The sequence below is a fragment of the Caretta caretta genome, chromosome 7, assembly GCF_965140235.1.
Source record: "Caretta caretta isolate rCarCar2 chromosome 7, rCarCar1.hap1, whole genome shotgun sequence".
Lineage (NCBI taxonomy): Eukaryota > Metazoa > Chordata > Testudines > Cheloniidae > Caretta > Caretta caretta.
The window spans coordinates 41,623,996-41,645,711 of NC_134212.1; the positions used below are offsets into that span (position 1 = coordinate 41,623,996).

The window sequence follows — 21,716 nt, forward strand, 5'->3', positions numbered from 1 at the left end:
GATTTTTACTGCTTTAACTCATCCAGTGCCAGATTGTTTCTTGGCCTCTAACATTCCAGCCAGAATGAGCTGGCTTGGCTCTCCCTTTAGTTATCACTGCCATGGTTTAATAGGCCGCAGACCTTCAGCTGTCCCTTATCTTCTGTCAGTCCACGAAGAGGCTAGGAATTGAAACCAAAGTATTTGTCTCTAGTAGAGCACAAGGATGCTCTATGTCTCAATTTTCACTATATTAAATGAGTTAGATTCCTGATAGTAGTTTGAAATTCCTGAAAAGCAGCCACTACTCTTAAAAGCCTATGTTCTACATAATTGTATGAATATAAATTTGTATGTGATGTATAATCACTCAAGAGCAAAGACAACCCCACCAAAAGTTGTCTTAAGTTTTACAGATGAATAAAGCTTTATTTAAAAAATGGAAAGGTAGGTTTTGTGCAAAGAATTAGAAGTCCATACATATTTTATAAATCTTTCCAGTTACTTAAACACTTTCATGAACTTCCTGTATAATTTTTTACTTTGGTAATTACAATAAATATTTTGATTGTTAGCAAAACAAATCTTAAAGGCTCTGTATCTTGCTAAACACAGAACGTCAATCCCACATGTTACTGAGAACCTCTGTTAGGAGCTGAATGCTTTCAACTCCCATCCATTTCAGTCACTGCTGTAGATTCTCAGCCCCTTGCAGGACTGGACCCAGAAAACAAAAAAATATAGCCAAATACAAACTACACTGCACTGAACACTAAAAGTATCCGATAAAGCAGCAATGTTACACTCAAAGCAATTTTCTCCAAAGTAAAAAAAAAAGTGTATATATACACACACACACCCATTCCATCTGTTCAAATTAACAGATATCCCCACATAACAATAAAAGTGCAACTGTACACATAAAAATGGCCATATTTACAGACCTGTTATCCCGACAGCTGTTCAAAACTTGAAAAGTTTCTAACAGTTTATTTTCAGTTCAGCTGCAATATTTTTCCTGTTAAACCTCTGAAAGACCACAAGTCTGAAGCCAGACATTTTCATTTTGTTGTAATACAATACACATGTATCAAGAAACATTGCTGGCTAGCACTGTCAAACTTATTGTTTTGCTTTAACTTTTCTTCTTGCATCCTTATGTTTCTTCCGGCATTCCTGGAAATATTAAAATGTTAAATGGCATTAAATCCAGTTTATAAACTCACAAATTGCTCTTTTAAACCTGCTTTGCTTTTATATTTAACAGAAATTAGCCAGCTCTGGCAGTTATAACAAATCAACAGTTTAAGTGGACATAATACACAAATTATATATATTATATAGACAGTTAATTTTTATTTCACAAAACTCTCTGGTCTTAGTAGGATATTAGGCCATTCTGAAAGTCCAAATGATTCATTTTTATTAAAATGAACAAAATAAGCCACTTTTTTTCCACAAGCAACCCCTCCCCTGCCATCATAATGAACTCTCTCAGTTGTTACTGAATTACAGCTTTAATCACTCACCTCAAGTAACAATCTACGTTGGTTTTCCCAATTATCTTTTTCTTCATTGAGGTTTGATGATCTGCGGAACAGCTTAGGACCATCTACACAAGAGATGCATCAGAACAACTTTGAGCCAGGTTAAAACACAACTTAACCATTTTCTTTCTTACAAGCTTTTGTTTGAAAAAATTGTAGTAAAATTATCAATTAATTTGAATTTGTATATGGAAAGTTACCAGGATAAGCTATTTTGAATGTATAAGAGACGCATTGTTTTAGCTCAAATTTTAACAACAAACCATTGGTGAAAATATAGACTTGTGTCTGCTTTTTTAGACTGATTCACCTTAAACCCTGCTATTAGCAGTCTATTTATAATGCATCTATCAAACCATGGGGGTGCATTAATCATATATTTTTAAAAAACCCAAACATGTCCCAAGACAATGGAAACTCCACACTAAGCAATCCTTCCAAAAAAGCAAACTTAAGTCACTTTCTCCAATAAGGCTTGGGTAAGCAGAAGAACCTTGCAATTGATACTCAAGGAGATGGCTGGTTTTACAGCCCAAAGTGCCTCAACAGTTTTCAAAATGTAGCTTTTAACATTGGACTTTACATTTTCAAATACTGAAACATTCTAATTAATCCCTATACCACCCCACGTGAATTAAATATTATACTAATATAATTTGTTACAATGCCTCTTTGTTAAATTCCATCATCCTGTAGGAAAAATTTGGATAAGTTCAGTTGTACCTCTTAATCTTTCATCATCTTTGGAAAAGAAGAAAAATCTACTCGTCTTCATCTGTGGTAAAGACTGAGACCTGGAAAGATAAAGAAATTTTAGTCTCAGACAGAAGAGCCAACAGTACTATCCCATTCCAAATGCCAAAAATCATCCCCCATGAAAGGCAAATTATTTTCTAAACACTTAAGCATTTTAAAGAGGAAAGGCAATTATTGATTTAGTCCTAAGTGGAGCACCTGGTCCAAGAGGAAAGGAGTACTTGTGGCACCTTAGAGACTAACCAATTTATTTGAGCATAAGCTTTCGTGAGCTACAGCTCACTTCATCGGATGCATATTGTGGAAAGTGTAGAAGATCTTTTTATACACACAAAGCATGAAAAAATACCTGCCCCCACCCCACTCTCCTGGTGGTAATAGCTTATCTAAAGTGACCACTCTCCTTACAATGTGTATGATAATCAAGGTGGGCCATTTCCAGCACAAATCCAGGGTTTAACAAGAACATCTGAGGAACGGGGTTGGGGGGGGGGAGAGAGGGAGATAGTAGGAAAAAACAAGGGGAAATATGTTGCCTTGCATAATGACTTAGCCACTCCCAGGCTCTATTCGAGCCTAAGTTAATTGTATCCAATTTGCAAATGGATTCCAATTCAACAGTCTCTCGCTGGAGTCTGGTTTTGAAGATTTTGATGGTGGGATAGAAATTGTTGAAATCGTGGTGGAATTCCTCAAGGGCTTCTTTTCCATGGGTCCAGATGATGAAGATGTTATCAATATAGCGCAAGTAGAGTAGGGGCGTTAGGGGACGAGAGCTGAGGAAGCGTCACCATGATTTCAACAATTTCCATCCCACTATCAACCTCAGCCTGGTCCAGTCCACACAAGAGATCCACTTCCTGGACTCTACAGTGCTAATAAACGATGGTCACAAACACTACTCTATACCGGAAACCTACTGACTGCTATTCCTACCTACATGCCTCCAGCTTTCACCCTGACCACACCACATGATCCATCGTCTACAGCCAAGCTCTGCGATACAACCGCATTTGCTCCAACCCCTCAGACAGAGACAAACACCTACAAGATCTCTATCAAGCATTCTTACAACTACAATACCCACCTGCGGAAGTGAAGAAACAGATTGATAGAGCCAGAAGAGTTCCCAGAAGTCACCTACTACAGGACAGGCCTAACAAAGAAAATAACAGAACGCCACTTTCAGCCCCCAACTAAACCCCCTCCAACGCATTATCAAGGATCTACATTCTCACAAATCTTGGGAGACAGGCCAGTCTTTGCCTACAGACAGCCCCCCAACCTAAAGCGAATACTCACCAGCAACCACATACCACACAACAGAACCACTAACCCAGGAACCTATCCTTGCAACAAAGCCCGTTGCCAACTGTGCCCACATATCTATTCAGGGGACACCATCACAGGGCCTAATAACATCAGCCACAGTATCAGAGGCTCTTTCACCTGCACATCTACCAATGTGATATATGCCATCATGTGCCAGCAATGCCCCTCTGCCATGTACATTGGTCTAACTGGACAGTCTCTACGTAAAAGAATAAATGGACACAAATCAGATGTCAAGAATTATAACATTCATAAACCAGTCGGAGAACACTTCAATCTCCCTGGTCACGCGATTACAGACATGAAAGTTGCGATATTACAACAGAAAAACTTCAAAACCAGACTCCAGCGAGAGACTGTTGAATTGGAATTCATTTGCAAATTGGATACAATTAACTTAGGCTTGAATAGAGACTTGGAGTGGCTAAGTCATTATGCAAGGCAACCTATTTCCCCTTGTTTTTTCCTACTACCCCCCGTTCCTCAGACGTTCTTGTTAAACCCTGGATTTGTGCTGGAAATGGCCCACCTTGATTATCATACACATTGTAAGGAGAGTGATCACTTTACATAAGCTATTACCAGCAGGAGAGAGGGGTGGGTGAAGAGAAAACCTTTTGTAGTGATAAACACCCATTTTTTCATGGTTTGTGTGTATAAAAACATCTTCTGTATTTTCCACAGTATGCATCCGATGAAGTGAGCTGTAGCTCACGAAAGCTTATGCTCAAATAAATTGGTTAGTCTCTAAGGTGCTACAAGTATTCCTTTTCTTTTTGTGAATACAGACTAACATGGCTGTTACTCTGAAAACTGGTCCAAGAGGTGAATGTAGCTGGACTGCTTGGTAATAGTGACCATAATATAATTAAATATAAAATCCCTGTGGCGAGGAAAACACCACAACAGCCCAACACAGTAGCATTTAATTTTAGAAAGCGGAACTACAAAAAAATGAGGAAGTTAGTTAAACAGAAATTAAGAAGTACATTGGCAAAAGTGAATTCCCTGCAAGCTGCATGGCAACTTTTTAAAAAGACACCATAATAGAGGCTCAACTGAAATGTATACCCTAAATTAAAAAATATACTAAGAGAACCAAAAAAGTGCCACCGTGGCTAACCAACAAAGTAACAGAAGCAGTGAGAGGCAAAAAGTCATCCTTTAAAAAGTGAAGTTAAATCCTAGTGAGGAAAATAGAAAGTAGCATAAACTCTGGCAAGTGAAGTGTAAAAATATCATTAGTAAGGCCAAAAAGAATTTCAAAAACAGCTAGCCAAAGACTCAAAAAGTAATAGCAAAAGAATGTTTAAGTACATCAGAAGCAGGAAGCTTGCTAAACAACCAGTGGGGCCACTGGAAGTTCAAGATGCTAAAGGAGCACTCAAGGACGATAAAGCCATTGCAAAGAAATTAAATTAATTCTTTGCATCGGTCTTCACATCTGAGGATGTGAGGGAGATTCCCAAATCTGAGCCATTCTTTTTAGGTGACAAATGTGATGAACTGTCCCAGGTTGAGGTGTCATTAGAGGTTTTCCAACAAATTGATAAATTAAACAGTAATAACTCACCAGGACCAGATGGTATTCACCCAAGAGTTCTGAAGGAACTCAAATGTGAAATTGCAGAACTACTAACTGTGGTTTGTAACTGATCATTTACACCAGCTTGTCTACCAAATGACTGGAGGATAGCTAATGTGACGCCAATTGTTAAAAAGGTCTCCAGAGGTGATCCTGGCAATTACGGACCGGTAAGCCTGAATTCATTACCAGGCAAACTGGTTGAAACTATAATAAAGAACAATATTGTCAAACATATAGATGAACATCATTGTTGAGGAAGAGTCAACATGGTTTTAGTAACAGGAAATCATGCCTCACCAATCTACTAGAATTCTTTGAGGGCATGTGGACCAAGCATGTGGACAAGCATGTGGACCAAGGTGATCTAGTGGCTATAGTGTATGTAGATTTTCAGAAAGCCTTTGACAAAGTCCCTCATCAAAGGCTCTTAATCAAAGTAAGCTGTCATAGGATCAGAGGGAAGGTCCTCTCAGGGATCAGTAACTGGTTTTCAAAATGGAGACAGGTAAATAGTGGTGTCTCCCAGGGGTCTGTACTGGGACCAGCACTATTTAACGTATTCATAAATGATCTGGAAAAAGGGGTAAATAGAGAGATGGCAACATTTGCAGAGAATACAAAACTACTCAAGATAGTTAAGTCCCAAGCAGACTGCAAAGAGCTACAAAGGGATCTCACAAAACTGGGTAACTGGGCAACAGCATGGCAGAGTAAATTCAGTGTTGATCAATGTAAAGTAACGCACTTTGGAAAACATAATCCCAACTATGCATATAAAATGATGGGGTCTAAATTAGCTCTTACCACTCAAGAAAGATCTTGGAGTCAGAGTGGATAGTTCTCTGAAAACATCCACTCAATGTGTAGCGGTGGTCAAAAAAGCTAACAGGATGTTGGGAATCATTGAGGGATAGATAATAAGACAGAAAATATCACGTCACCTCTATATAAATCGATGGTATGCCCACATCTTGAATACCGCGGGTGGATGTGGTCGTCCCATCTCAAAAAAGATGCATTGGAATTGGAAAAGGTTCAGAAAAGGGCAACAAAAATGATTAGAGGGTATGGAACAGCTTCCATATGAGGAGAGATTAATAAGACTGGGACTTTTCATCTTGAAAAGAGACTACTAAGGGGGGATATGATAGAGGTCTATAAAATCATGTGGAGAAAGTAAATAAAGAAGTGTTATTTACTCCTTCTCATAATACAAGAACTAACGGTCACCACATGAAATTAATAGGCAGCAGGTTTAAAATAAACAGAAGGAAGTACTTCTTCACACAACACACAGTCAACCTGTGGAACTCTTTGCCACAGGATGTTGTGAAGGCCAACTGTGATGACGTACAAAAAAGAAATAGATAAATTCATGGAGGATAGGTCCATCAATAGCTATTAGCCAAGATGCGTAGGAATGGTATTCTCAGCCTGTTTGCCAGAAGCTAGGAATGGGTGACAGGATGGATCACTTGATGATTACCTGTTCTGTTCATTCCCTCTGGGGCACCTGGCATTGGCTACTGTGGGAAGACAGGATACTGGGCTAGATAGACCTTTAGTCTGACCCAGTATGGCCGTTCTTATGTAAAACTGCATTGCTTTATAATATCAGAAATGCTACACACTGAAAGATTTAACAGTTTAATTTGTAATAGTAATACTAAAGCTATGGGATGTCTGTTTGAAACAAGGAGACTTGCTCACCAACAACTTAAATGTAAATCTAATTATTGGATAAGCAAGTACTTTCCAAAATATTTGCATGAAGCCAAAATAAGTTGTTTTTTTATTTTGCATGTTAAGTTGCAATGCATGTGAGGTACCGAGCAACATTTACGTGGCAGGGAAGCCAGTTTTCACTTCCAGCCTCAGTCAAATGCACTGGTCAATCAGTGAACCAGGGAATTTTAAATGTATAGCAGCAACTTGTCTGGTGGGCAGTAAGGAATTCATTTTTCCAGAATGAGGCTTTTGATGCTGGGGTGGAGGTGGGGGGTGCCAAATAAAAGGATTTTTTCCCGGCTGCCACATAAATCCTGATAATCAGTAAGTACTTAATAGCCACAAAATATAAAACCAGATTTACATTTCTTTGAAGTTTTCATTTTCAGAGTCTTCTGGCTCATCATTTTCCTCTGAGCTGCTATCCTGGAAACGAGGATCCTCTTGCCATGCTACTCTTGCAGGTTTTATTGTTTCAATTTTGTAGGGCTCTGCAATAGTACCACCAAAAAGTCTGATCATTCCCCTGACTACAAAGTGAAACTTCTGTTTAGGTAAGTGTGAAATATCTGATTTGGAAAGGACACTTTTTGTGCTTTCAGAAGGATATGCAGATTTTCCCTATCTTCCTCTGTTTTACATTTCCATCCCCAAAATCTACAGTCAGTATCATTTTGGCTTAAGAAGAGAATAGCAGATCTCCTTTGAAGCCAGTCATTGTTACTCCTTATTGGCCAGGGAGAGTGCTGTTAAATATCCAGAGGATAAGCATAGTCCCCAGGTAGTATTCTCAGCCTTTGCTGATCTGTCAAAGAAGAGAAAAGGACAACAATACAACTGTTTTCCCTGTGCGGTACAACACACCACCCAAAACCAACAGTACAAAATCCAAGTAGAAAGCAATTCTTTACATGCAGATTGTGACGCTGGTAGACCAGCTCACTTGTATGTTAATATTGTTCAAGATAGATGTTAGATTTGTAAGAATATGTTTAGATTCTATACAATTCTTATAAGTTGCTCCATGCATTAATCTTACCTGTAATGTCTGTATACCATGCTATAAGGAAATATTCAAGTTATGCTTAATTGTGAAAATTTGCTTTAAATTTTGCTCAGATCTGTCCATGAGATTTGTTTAATCTGTTTGACAGAAGGATGATTTCATACAACCTGGTGTGTCATCTTATTAAATATAATCTTCAGTGATTCAAAAGTTAAAACAAATAAATGCCAGTAAAAGCAAACTATTAAAAAAAGTACCAGAATCTGCAATGTTACCTTCTTTCACAGCTGACTGGTTCATATCGTCACCAAAAAAGGAAAACGTGAAGCCACTAGATTTTTCTTCTGCATTGCCCTCAACATTAAGTCTTAATATATGCCGGTCAGCCAGAGTTGATTCTTCCATATCATCATGTTTGTCCCAGGGTATTATTTCACTTTTTTCAGCTGCACATTTTGTTGATCCAAATACCTCTTTTAAATCCACCGCAACATCATAGTATATTTCTTTAGACACTTCGGGCAATTTCTCTGCCTCCTCCCTTTTCTTCTTTCTTTTAGCTTTACTGGAATTATATTTATTTTAAAAAACAATTATGCACTGGACAAAAATTTGAAAGATATGGGGTTTTCTTTTGACTGATCTTTGTATTACTTAAAGGAGACTTCCTATCCAGGGAAATATTCAAATCCTCTAGCAAGTACTTTGCTTTTCTGCATTCCTGTTTTCTCAGTAATTTCAGTTTCTGGTAATAGGATGCCCTAAGAGTTGAAGGATTACATTCCTGTCTCATCAATTTGAGCAAATTTTTCATTTTTCAACTATTTCCTCTCTCCAGATCATACAGATAAGCACAACCTACAGAAGGGAAAAATTCATGTTTGACCTTAAGAGACTGGTGACAACTCTGATCTATTGCTAGCATCATCACTGCTGTACTAAAAGGAATCTTTATAGAGAGTCTACATTTTACTAGGGATGGGGAGACTTGCAAAGGGGACAGCAGAGTAAGCAAGGAGAATGATAGGCTTGTGGCCTCCAAATACTTTTGAAAATCAGCCCTCAAGGGGAAGAAAGTTTGTCTTACAACTATAAGGAGGTGATAAGATATTACCTCTCTTTTTCTGTAGTATCTGTTTTCCTTTCAAAAACTTCATGGTCCTGCCTTGTGGGATCATAGCGTAAGGTATTAATATCTCTGTATGAATAAGAGGAATAATAAAAAGAGATACTGTAACTAAATGTCTAAAATAAAACAACCTAACTGACAAGTGCAATGACATTTTCAGCTCATCTTATTTGTGTTCACAAGCAGATTGAAATTCACTTTTGTTTTTATACAGTACAAAAATTATTAGCATTATGAGAGCAGATCAATGTGTGTTACAGTCTGTACTGTGAAGAAAAAAAAGATTCCACGCAGCATTCTTCACATCAAATTATTAAAATCTTCAGCATTAAATATCTGTCAGTTGTTCTTTAGGAAACAACATTAATACATAGATATGTTTTATCGTTTGGAGATTAACTGAGTTTATGATTATTATATCCAGAGATTCTGATTTCCCCTTAATTTTCAAATATACCAAAAATGGAGATTTTTTTTCCCTTTCAAAACTGAAAATGTTATTGAAATTAGTTAATGAAGTCCAAACTTTAGATCAGAGGAAAATAGCCTGACTGCATTATTCCATCCAGCTTAAAGACAATACAAAAATATTCAACCAAATATTCTGTTCCCCACACAGGCCTCTCTTGTCCTGTGAAATTAAAAGTTAATTTATGCTATCACGGAAGTTAACCCCCCAAAAATAGGTGATTTGACTTCTGTGAAGCAAAAATACAAGGAAAGGAGGCCATTGAAACTGTTGAGAAAATCTTTAGGAGATACATAAAGATCTTTATAAGATTCATACAATTGTAAAATGAGCATTGTGACACAGTTGCCTACCAAACAGGGCTATACACCAATAATGGAAGTTGGAACGAAAATATACTATTTGCAAAATACCTCAACACACCACCATTAAAAATAATCATTCCTGTATTAATTCAGCCCACAGATGGATTGCTCCTCCAAATGTATGGATTAAAGATACAGATAAGAGTTCAGTTTTTGAAATGTATTATTAAATGCATTGTATCTAGAAATTGTGGCTTCCTCGGACAATGAAAGTTAGGACATGTGGGATAAAGGTAGAGAATCCACGCCTAACACACTGAAGAAACATCCTAACAGTAGTAAGGACAGACTATAAATGAGAATGTATATTTTTACAAAACACTTCTGTCTAGGAATAAATTTGATGTTGATGAAGAGCAGAAATGGCAATTACGTGATGCCATCATCATCCATCGCAGTCTCCAGAAATCAAAGTCTAGTCTTGTCAAGGTTCCTTCCCCACTCTGAACTATAGGGTATGGATGTGGTGACCTGCATGAAAACCTCCTAAGCTTACTTTTACCAGCTTAGGTTAAAACTTCCCCAAGGTACAAACTATTTTACATTTTGCCCTTGGACTTTCGCTGCCACCACCACACATCTAACCGGTATTCTTATTATTAGAAAAAAAGAGTCCATTTGGAAAAGCCTTTCCCCCCAAAATCCTCCCAAATCTTACACCCCCTTTCCTGAGGAAGGTTTGAGAAAAATCCTCACCAATTTGCATAGGTGACCACAGACCCAAATCCTTGGATCTTAAAACAATGAAAAAGCATTCAGTTTCTTAAAAGAAGAATTTTAATAGAAGAAAAAGTAAAAAGGATCACCTCTGTAAAATCAGGATGGTAAATACCTTACAGAGTAATTAGATTCAAAACATACAGAATCCCTCTAGGAAAACCTTAAGTTACAAAAAGACAAAAACAGGAATATCCATTCCATTCAGCACAGCTTATTTTCTCAGCCATTTAAAGGAATCAGAATCTAACGCATATCTAGCTAGATTACTTACTAAGTTCTAAAACTCCATTCCTGTTCTGTCCCCGGGGAAAGCATCACACAGACAGAGAGAGAGGCTTTGTTTCTCCCCCCCCCCCCCCCCCAGCTTTTGAAAGTATCTTGTCTCCTCATTGGTCATTTTGGTCAGGTGCCAGCGAGGTTATACTAGCTTCTTAACCCTTTACAGGTGAAAGGGTTTCTCCTCTGGCCAGGAGGGATTTAAAGGTGTTTACCCTTCCCTTTATATTTATGACAAGTCTATTAACCCACTATTCAACCTACTTTCAGTATAATTAGCCATTTTGAGTTTGTCTCTCTTTGGAAGGGAAAAGAAAATAAGGAAGCATTCAACTTTGGTAGATTTTAAGCTCTTTGGGGGCAAGGAGATCATTTTATTAACCCATAAATTCTCACGCACAATGGCACTATATAAATAATGATTATGGCCCATAATATAATCTATTGTCATACTGGGATGGGAAGCCTGATTCAAAGGTGACCTCCCATGCATGTGATAAGGCGGGGAGGAGAAAGCTGTTTTCAGTAAACTAATAAAACAGAGAGGAAATTATGTCATGTAACAGAAAATTATAGTCTTCCTAAGGTTCAGGTTTCTTCTGCTAAAGCAGGATCCATACCTGAATTTTTTGGTATTTGTTGCCAGTTTGCTTGATTTAGGATGTTCTAGGCTGATCTGCAAGAGACTTCCCAATATCTCCAGATTTTTCTTTTTCTCAGCAGCAAGTTCTCCTTCCTCATCTGTCTTCACTTTCTTTGCCTCTTCTAGGAAAAATATATAAAAACCTCTATGAAATGACTCCTTGAAGTGTTCTTCCAATACTTTACACCACTAGTAAGTCAGTTAAGAAGCTCACAGAGTTTTAGGTTAAAAAGGATAGGATATGTTCTCTATTCCTCCTTATTTTAAAACTTTTTAAACGATACATTTTGTTTTCCCCTCAAGTTATGCTCAAGCTTTGCTTATGAGGCGGTATGGGCATCAATTTAACATGAAAGATAGAGATTTAATCATTTTCAGTCCCATGATTTTCTTCTATTTTATAATAATTACCCAGACATTGTCATTTAAGGCTGTTAAGGGACATTTCTTGGGGTTGTAGACAAAAATATCCAAGTGAGAAGTAGGACTGGCTGAAAATTTGGGTGTTTTAAAACAGGGTTGGTTTGTTTGAAATTTGTTTGTTTTGGATTGATAGGAGGGTTTTTTTGTTTTGTTTTTTTGCCAAAAAAATTTCTTTTCAGGAAAACATTTTTGCAATTTTCAACCAGCTCAATTGACAATACTCCCCCTTGTGGCTATTGTATAGCATGGTACTGCAAGATGCATAAAATTCAAGTATAGCCAAGGAATAGAAAAGCAAAAAGCAAGGTTACTCTGGTTAATGGTATCCCCTTATCTTCTGAAAGGTGCAGATACATTTATTTTGATATCATCCTATAACAAAAGAAATGTTTTAAAATGTTGCCCTTCTAACAAGGAAATACACCCCCACCTACAACCCAAACTAGAGTTTACAGTAGCTAAATAGGGCATTTTATAAATTTGTTCTCTAAATTATGATGCCAGTACTATTTACTTCTAAACTACTTTCCCATGAAGCTAAATCCAGAGAAGAGAAATGTGTAATAAGTAATTCTAAATGTTCAAAAACTTACACCCATCATGCCTCTCTATTATTACTAATTAGTTGTGACTACAAACTGCTGTGGAAGAGCAAGACCTGGAAAATAAGAGAAAATGTTTACCTTCCTCTTCACTGCCACTTTCAAGGAACCGAGCATCCATACGAAATCTTTCATCTGTGCCAAAGCGTGATTGTAAATGCATGAGCTACATTGATAACAAAACAAAAAATCTGAGATTAAATGTATGCAGTCCAGCAGCTTTATAACAATCAGACAAGCAGTAACAGTTTTAACTGGAATCATGGCCATGAATTAACATAAGCTTTCACTGTAGAGGTTCTCAGGAGAAATTTTTAGTGGCCTCAGAGTGCAGCCACCAACTCTTGCTGGTGACTGCTTTCACACTTTTTCCTAAAATACTTAATTAGCTTTAGGAAAAGCAAATAAATATGCACATATACACATCCAAATCATTGTAATTTATTTATTGATAGCTAGTAAATCTGTTGTGCAAAGTGATAGTAACAAACATACAAGTATCACTTTGCATAACGGACTTAGCCCTGGCAAGCCTGGGGACAAATTAAGCCTTGGATGGTGGCCAGGGAAGGCAGTGGGGGGCTAATGCCTGAAGCTCTGCTGCCAGAGCCTGGGGCCTGCTGCCATGCAGCCAGAGCCCGGGACTGGAGCCTGAAGCCCCGTGGCCAGAGCCTGCCACCCCCCCACCCCAGGGCTGAACCCCAAAGCCTGAGCCCAACTGCCCCTGGAAATGTGGGGAAACTCACTGGGTGCTTCCTTCTCCGGTGATGTGCCCAAGGTGTCTCCAAGGGGGGAGCAGAGCCCAACCTCTGCTGGTGGCCCCAGTAACCAACATCAAGGTGGGGCATCCAGGAGCAACAGGGAGAGGAAGGGGCAGCTACTTGGGAGGCTGGGGCCACAAGAAAAAGTGCCTGGGGTCTGCATTTGGCCAAGGTGGCCACATCTGAGAAACGCTAATAAGCCTCTTTTGAAAATACCATTTGACTACAGCTTGGAAGGTGTGGGAAAGTGCAGTTACATTATTACATAATGAGAAAACATTATTTCCTCTACATCTAAATGGACTTTTCCAACGCAGGTATTACCATAACTTTGCCAACACCATCCTCTTCAGGTAACTGCAGATATTATTAAATAGGTTCACTAACCTTCTCACCAGCTTTGCCTTCAAACTGGGGTTTGATTTGGAATCGGTCATCTTCACCGGCAGCCTCTTGCTCATCGTCACTGCTCTCAAACAACTTCCCAGAAATTTTACTAGTAAATTCCTTAATTGTTTAATAAAAAAAAAGCAAAACACACAGAGGAAACAGTTATAATAAGCAGTTCTAAGAACACTATCAACTACTAGCCACTTGTTTTGCATTACTTTCCCAATACAGCTGGAAGCCAACACTCTTTCAGGATACCGCATTTACTTCTCCTAATTATTGAGGTCCACGAATCCTTGTAAAAAGATGTTACAGCTGCTTTAGATGTTCTGAGACAATTCTTTGGTAATTTTATTTTACAGTTGTGATCATCCAAGTGTGGCAGGAGCACATTTCTGTATGAAGTAACCGCACTTTTCCATATGATTTTATTTTATAAGTTACTGTGATGCTGAGCCAGTGAGAGTTAAACAACCAGCAGGCTGGGTGACCTGAAAGCAACTCTTAAGGACATATTAGAAGAGTACTGAAATGGTAAATAGGACCATTCCTTGCAGATAGTTATCAAAGCCATTTCAAGTTGACTAACAATAGAGGCCTCCATATCAAGGATCTAGAGAATCAAGAATAAACTCTAATCATATTTGCCTGTTTACCTATATCTTGTTGGAAGTTTAACAATGTGATCTAATTAGCTATGTTTCATTACTGAATTCTATTGACTCAGAGATCAAAAGGCGAAATTATCATTTAGATAGGACTTGTGGTATAATAATGTTATTGGGCACATTTCTCTTTGAAATTTATAGTAAACTACCTGTGAACTGTTTGATGGTTAATTGTCTTATGCTAATTAATACAACTAGTTACCGGTGTATCCCGGGGAAACAGATTAGCTTCAAAGCAACAATGTACATGACCTGTTCTTCATTCAAGGAAGGCCAGCTGTGATCATTTGCTGTCAAGAGGCTTATCCACTTAACTTCAGCTATAAAGAAAGCGTTGGGCCTGATCCTATTTTATCGCAGATCTGTTTAAACTTTGACAGGGAAAGTCTATGCTTACAAGACTTAGGTCTCCAGGTCTACTCTCAATTAACCCTGCCATTCTCATGGAAGAATTTGAACAAACTCTGCACATGGACTGCCTATTTGACTATAGGCTTTTATATTGATTACAGAAGGATTTTTACAAATCAGCAGCCTCACCCATCTCTGCTATGAAACTGACCTAAGAACTTTTTTCTTATCTGTATGTATATTGCTGTTTTAACCACAGCAACTCTTTCTTTTTATTAATAAATCCTCACTATATTAGACTTGGCTGTCCGGATGGGAACCAAAGGGGACTGTATTTTGGCTTCTTGATAACCAGTAAGGAAGCTGTTTGGTTACTGGCTTGGTGAAATCTCATTATAAAATAAACCACCAATTCTGGGGATTGTCTGCCCTATTATTTGCAGTTTGCCCTGAATAAACATTCTCAGTGTAGCCCCTCCAGGCACCGTGGTCACAGTTACACATTTCATATTCTTGCAACTGCATATCTGATTAGTATTTGTAAAATGCCTTTAATGTAGATGATTCACTGGTGATGCAGATGACACTTTACCCTCTCAAATCCATATAGTCAATAAAAACAGTTTGATAGTTATTATGAAGCAATATTTCAGTTAAACATGCTTTTCTCTAGGTTTCACAGTGGTCATTAGGTTTTCATAAAAAAGTTAATTTGGATTTTGAAAAATGTTATTCTAGGAAAGAGTTTTAGAACCAGTTTTTAAGTACCAGCCTCACAGACTGTCTTTTTGCTTTATGAAATCACAATACACTGGAAGTTACTTGACAAATAAAATTAAAATGATAAAAGTCAAAAGAAATGTAATGCAGTTGCAAGTGACACACTCATCAGCAGCAGCCAAGAATGTCACAGCCAAGTCTTCCAGAATAATTATGGCTCCCCATCAGAGTGTTTTGGCCACCGTACAACAATTCAGAAAGTAATAAACTAACCTCTAAATAGAAGTCAGGAAAACAAAGGGATGGGAGGGAGAAAGGGTGTTTTACATTTAACGTTGACAGTGGCCCTAATTTTAAAACATCTTTGAAAAAGAAAACAGCTTTCAGTTCAGGCTTTAAAAGGGGAGAGAATGAAATATGTCAAGGGAGAGGAAGTTCCCTCCCATCAAACGCATCATCACCTGCTGACCTACTGCATGATGGTGAAACCTCTGAAGAGAGGTGGTGTTACAAAAGGTATTGGTTAAGTAAAGTTCCAGGAGAAAGTCTCAAAATTTACTCAAACTCTACACCATCAGCCATTTTAAAACCCAAGAGGGCCAATTTAAAATTTATCCTCCGCTTTATAGATAGTAAATGTGAAGGATCCATGGCAGATGTAATTTTACCACAGTTGCTCAATTAATAAGCAAAAACCCTTCTGCATCTTGCACAGCGTGTAGCATATAAAAGAATATACCTAATTGTTCATGTAGCGAAAGCCCATTTTCATCTAGCATACAGTCAAAATCTTACACTACAGTTAAAAACAATAAAATACATTTCTACTCAGTTACCAAAACCAATACCAAATTAAAACAAGGTTCAGTAAACTGGAATGCATGACAGGCTTGACATTCTGACTTAAAGATGCATAACCTTGCTTGTGTATTTCAATGTCATTATTTGTTGGTTTTTGAGTTACATTATTTGGGATGGAGTGAGGGCTAGTGGTTAGATGATAGAATCTTGAACGCCAGATTTCCAGTCCTTTTCCAGCCACTTACTCTCTGCACAACACTGGGCAATTCAAATCTTTTCCTTTTATTTAACTGACAACAGTGGGCAGTGGAGTTTTGGCATAACCACATGTAAGCCTCTCCATGTGACCATTGCTCTTATGGTTCGTGTGAACACTGCACTGCAATCAATTTATACAAGTTATTTTATGCGGTAGAGTGCCTGATTTTTTCAGTTTCCAAAGAGATACTCCAAAATTTGCATTGTCCTTAATTTATAAATTCATGTTTTAATTCTACGAATATGCATCACTTATTTTGTATCATCTGTTTTATATCCATTAGTACGAAGGACAATATTCAAGATTTGATCTCAAACTCTGAATAAGAGTAGGTGTTGCTCTTCAGTACAATACATACTAGCAAATTGGGTAGGTGAATGCCCTCTCAGAAATTAGGTTGGATTTGTTTCTAAGCCACTTACTTTTCCAGGCAGATTTCCTATAGTCACTTCTTCCTTAGACTTCTCTTCTACTTCAGCTTCACTTTCTCCATCTGAATCAAATACAATGTGCTTATGTTTGCTTGCTGACTGGCTTTCCTGGAAAAGGAGAGACATTGTTAAGTTTAACATTTCAAATATTGGTTATATACTATGGGAACTACTGCTGGGCACATTTACAACAGTAGAGAATGAAATTAAAACACCTATTGTGTTTTCTGGAAAAAATCCCATGACATCTTTTTGGACATATCCTAAAAATCAATCTGGCAAAGAAGATAGGCGCTGCTCTCAAACACGATTCAAACCACAGCAACATCTTAGAGAACACATACTAGAGATACTTATTAAACCAGTATTCTTTCAGTACTGTTTTACTGTTCAGAGACAAGTTGAAAGCATACTTACCAGGTTCAGAAGAGCCCCCTGAATAAGTTTCTTCTGTAATGCTCTCTCTTTCTGTCTCTCTTGTAGAGCTGCAAGTCTCTTCTGATTATCCTGCAATTGTTTCTCCTTTTCATCTGACTCAATTGAGACAGCAATAGGAATGCAAAGCTTTTCTTTACTTTTGTGAAGACTTTTCTTATTGTTCTCACTTTCCTGAAATTTAGAGGCTGAACCTTTACTGCTTGCATCCTTCTTTGGTTTGCCAGGAAGAGATTCTGGGCTTTCCAATTCACATTTAATGTGTTTCTGTGCGACAGATAAAACACTGTCTGTGTCAGTGCTTTCCTCCTCGCTTCCACTGATACTAGTTGTGGTGCAGTCCTCACTGTCTCCTCTGTTTGCTGTTTGATCTTCTGCATGAGAATTCAAGTAGTTATTCTCTCGTAATAAAGGTGGTTTCCAAACAGGTTTTTCACTTCCACCTTCTGAGTATTGGGAATTTAACACCTTCTTGAGCTGGTTGCTGAGAGTATTTTGCTTCTTTTTCACACTTCTGTCTTCAAGTGAACATAATATGGAACTCCTAGACTCTCTGGAAGCTGAGTGTTTCCCATGACAAGAACAGTTTGGCTTTGAAACCTCTTCTAAAGATTTATTTTTCAAATCAACAAGGCTTGAGGAATTTTGGTTACATTTTCTTTTACAGCTGCAAGAACCTTCCTTGCTCATCTCCTCAAAATTCTCACTTTCACATAATGACCCTATTCCTCTGAAAGGCTGAAATTTCAAACTGGAAGTATTTTCCTTTGGCTTCTCATCATCAGCACTCTCCTCTCCCTCTAAAATGGCAGCAACTATATCTTCAGGATTAATAGATGTTTTAGTTGTAGAGGCAATTTCAAAAGGCTTTGTACTATACTTGGTGTTACTAATATTACCTTCAGTTTTGCACTGACTATCCCTCTGTTTACCTGCTGTATCTCCTTCTGAAGATTCAATACTTGCAGTGGCTAATGCTTCTAACTCATGTAATGTAAGATGTAGGCGGTAACAGTTTTGCATCATGTCTTCATAATCAGAATCAGCTTCAGATTCACTTGCTTCCAGCTCTGAATCAAAACCGGTAGACCCAGACTTGCTGTCAACTCTGTTGTCCTGTAGTTCAGAAGTCAGGACTTCTGCTGTTTTGTTATGCACTGCTTTTTTGTTATTTTTGTCTCTTAACTTATCTGGTGACAACACAAAGGAATCATTTACAGAATCAAAGCTTTTGTTGTTTTTGAAAGTTTCATTCCTAACATTGTCCTTCCTTTGCATTTTCACCAGCTCAGAATCTCTTAGAATTTTAGTCTTCACACTGTTTTTATCTGGAGTTTTAGTCACAGCAATAATTTCATCTGTATCTGCTGAATCATAATCAGTGTCATTTTCAATAGTCTTTCCTTGTCTGTTACATCCCTTACTCACTTTCTTCATATTTGGATTGGTTAAAGACCAGTGAGTGTTGTATTTTAGCTCAAAATTATCCCCCACAACTTCCAAATGATCACTTTCAGATACAGCATTTGTTTTAGCTTTCTGTATTTCCTTTTCTTTCTCTATCATTGCCCTGATTTCTTCTTCTGAATCAATATCACTGTCTGAAATGCTGTTTGTATTCCTGTTAGGCTTAACACCAGCTGCCAGGTTCTTATCCAGAAATAATTCTTTGCCTTTCATGACAATTCTATTAAGACTAGGTGTCTGAAGTAATTTAGACAGACCAGTTGATTTGGAGTTTGACATTTGGACTAATTTTGTTTGTTTTAAGTTTTCTTTTTTCAAGTGGCAACCTGGTGTTTTATTTAAATCTTCACTACTCTGTATCCTCATTTTTTTAGGTGTTTTTTTAAATTCAGGGAACTCTCCTCGTCGTTTCTTGCTTATGCTGTCATCCCCGCCTTCCAACTGCCAGGTGAGCTTGGATATGGGAACTGTGTCAGTCAAGTCTTGCTCCAGCTTTCTAAGGTTGTGGCAATATTTTGATGGGTCATATTTCATTATGTTATAGTCAGAGTTAAGGAATAAAAATAAAACCAAGGAGGCTTCCACTTTTCAACAAGTAACAACTTAAGTTATAGGGACAAGGACAATAGATGTTGTCACAGGCCATGTCTACACTACCCGCCGGATCGGCAGGTAGTGATCGATCTATCGGAGATCGATTTATCGTGTCTAGTGTAGATGCGATAAATCGATCCCCGATTGCTCTGCTGTCGACTATTACTATTCCCTGGCACTGGGAAAGGCCCAACTCCTTCAGAGAGCCTGTCTGTGTCTCAGCCTGCCTCTCAACCACTGACTATTGACCCCATCCTTTCTCTCCTGAGAATGGCTTTTAACTATTTAGTGTCCTTTTGATCTCCAGGCTCTAAGCCCAGCAAAACAAGGCTTGCATCTTCATTGGAGACAAGGTATAGGATCCTCTAAGCTCATAACTCCCCCCCGTGCAGCCCCCACATTGGGTAATTGCCCTCCAGTGTTTGCTAAGAGGTTATCTATAAGTGTTGTGTTGCTTTCCTTCTTGCTCCCCCCCCCTCGCCCCCGCAACCTCCTCTTAAGCTAGATCAATACATTGCTGCAGAAGAGTCTTATAACCCAGGATATAGGAACTTCACCTTACTGACCAGGTCACATACAATGTTCATAAAATTATTACATCTGAGTATTTTTAGGGTATTATATCACAGCTCCACATCCATCATTTTTAAAGCTATGTTTTATGAACTTTTTAAGTGAGTTACATGCAACATGTACAACTATCCATCTAACTAATGCAAGTTTGTTGCAAGATTTAGGATGAAGCCACCAAGTAATCAAGCACTGGAGGAACATTTTTCTGGTTTTTTTTAAGCAAACGCATATTTAAAGTGAGTCCATCTGTTTTTTGCACTCTGATCCTTTCCATAATGGCGAGTGAGAGATTTGGAATTCTAATCATCAGCCAATATATACCAATTCTTTGCCAAGCATAGCATTTTAATTATCTCCACATAAGAGACAGTAACTGCACGGTGTTTTGTATCAACAATATAAAGACTTATGCAAATATCTCCTTCCCCCAATAAAGATGGTAAACAAATGAAGAGAATAATGGAACTGTATCTATGATCAGTCAGTGTTTACTAAAGCAGTAGGAAAGGATATTTTGCTTTTGTGTCTACCCTTAAGGTGAAGGATGGGTAAAACTCTGCCAAATTTACTAACGACCCAATCCTGTAAGAAAGAAAAATATACAATTATATCAGAGTGAAAAAAATAATAGGGATTAAATGTCAGGAATTAAATGTTTCAGAGTAGCAGTTTGTTAGTCTGTATTTGCAAAAAGAAAAAAGGAGTACTTGTGGCACCTTAGAGACTAACCAATTTATTTGAGCATAAGCTTCCGTGAGCTTATCACTTATCACTTCATCGGATGCCTACTGTGGAAACTGCAGAAGACATTATATACACAGAGACCATGAGACAGTACCTCCTCCCACCCCACTCTCCTGCTGGGAATAGCTTATCTAATGTGATCACTCTCCTTACAATGAGTATGATAATCAAGCTGGGCCATTTCCAGCACAAATCCAGGTTTTCTCACCCCCCCCCTTTTTTCCAAAAACCACACACACAAACTCACTCTCCTGCTGGTAACAGTTCATCCAAAGTGACCACTCTCCCTACAATGTGCATGATAATCAAGGTGGGCCATTTCCAGCACAAATCCAGGTTTTCTCACCCCCCCCCCCCCCCACACAAACTCACTCTCCTGCTGGTAATAGCTCATCCAAACTGACCACTCTCCTTACAATGTGTATGATAATCAAGGTGGGCCATTTCCAGCATAAATCCAAATTTAACCAGAATGTCGGGGGGGGGGGGGGGGAAGAGGGGCTAGGAAAAAACAAGGGGAAATAGGCTACCTTGCATAATGACTTAGCCACTCCCAGTCTCTATTTCAGCCTAAATTAATAGTATCCAATTTGTAAATGAATTCCAATTGAGCAGTTTCTCGCTGGAGTCTGAATTTGAAGTTTTTTTGTTTTAAGATAGCGACCTTCATGTCTGTGATTGCGTGACCAGAGAGACTGAAGTGTTCTCCGACTGGTTTATGAATGTTGTAATTCTTGACATCTGATTTGTGTCCATTTATTCTTTTAGGTAAAGACTGTCCAGTTTGACCAATGTACATGGCAGAGGGGCATTGCTGACACATGATGGCATATATCACATTGGTGGATGTGCAGGTGAACGAGCCTCTGATAGTGTGGCTGATGTTATTAGGCCCTGTGATGGTGTCCCCTGAATAGATATGTGGGCACAGTTGGCAACGGGCTTTGTTGCAAGGATAG

At 38.3% G+C, this 21,716-nt stretch overlaps 1 protein-coding gene across 4 annotated transcripts in view; it reads right to left on the reverse strand.

Moving 5' to 3' along the window:
- Positions 1 to 377: 377 nt before the first annotated feature.
- The window catches only part of NOL8 (nucleolar protein 8), a 31,095-nt gene continuing 9,756 nt past the window's right edge, over positions 378 to 21,716 (reverse strand). For all 4 annotated transcript variants that reach the window (XM_048858285.2, XM_048858286.2, XM_048858288.2 and 1 more), the window contains 12 exons: positions 20,524 to 20,595; positions 17,362 to 19,380; positions 16,936 to 17,052; positions 13,712 to 13,831; positions 12,645 to 12,729; positions 11,516 to 11,660; positions 9,051 to 9,134; positions 8,212 to 8,501; positions 7,295 to 7,421; positions 2,250 to 2,320; positions 1,509 to 1,591; positions 378 to 1,155 (listed from right to left, as the gene is read on the reverse strand). In XM_048858285.2, coding sequence (XP_048714242.2) covers positions 1,102 to 1,155; positions 1,509 to 1,591; positions 2,250 to 2,320; positions 7,295 to 7,421; positions 8,212 to 8,501; positions 9,051 to 9,134; positions 11,516 to 11,660; positions 12,645 to 12,729; positions 13,712 to 13,831; positions 16,936 to 17,052; positions 17,362 to 19,380; positions 20,524 to 20,595 — 3,267 coding nt within the window. In that variant the 3' untranslated portion in view covers positions 378 to 1,101. The remainder of the gene's footprint in view (positions 1,156 to 1,508; positions 1,592 to 2,249; positions 2,321 to 7,294; positions 7,422 to 8,211; positions 8,502 to 9,050; positions 9,135 to 11,515; positions 11,661 to 12,644; positions 12,730 to 13,711; positions 13,832 to 16,935; positions 17,053 to 17,361; positions 19,381 to 20,523; positions 20,596 to 21,716) is intronic.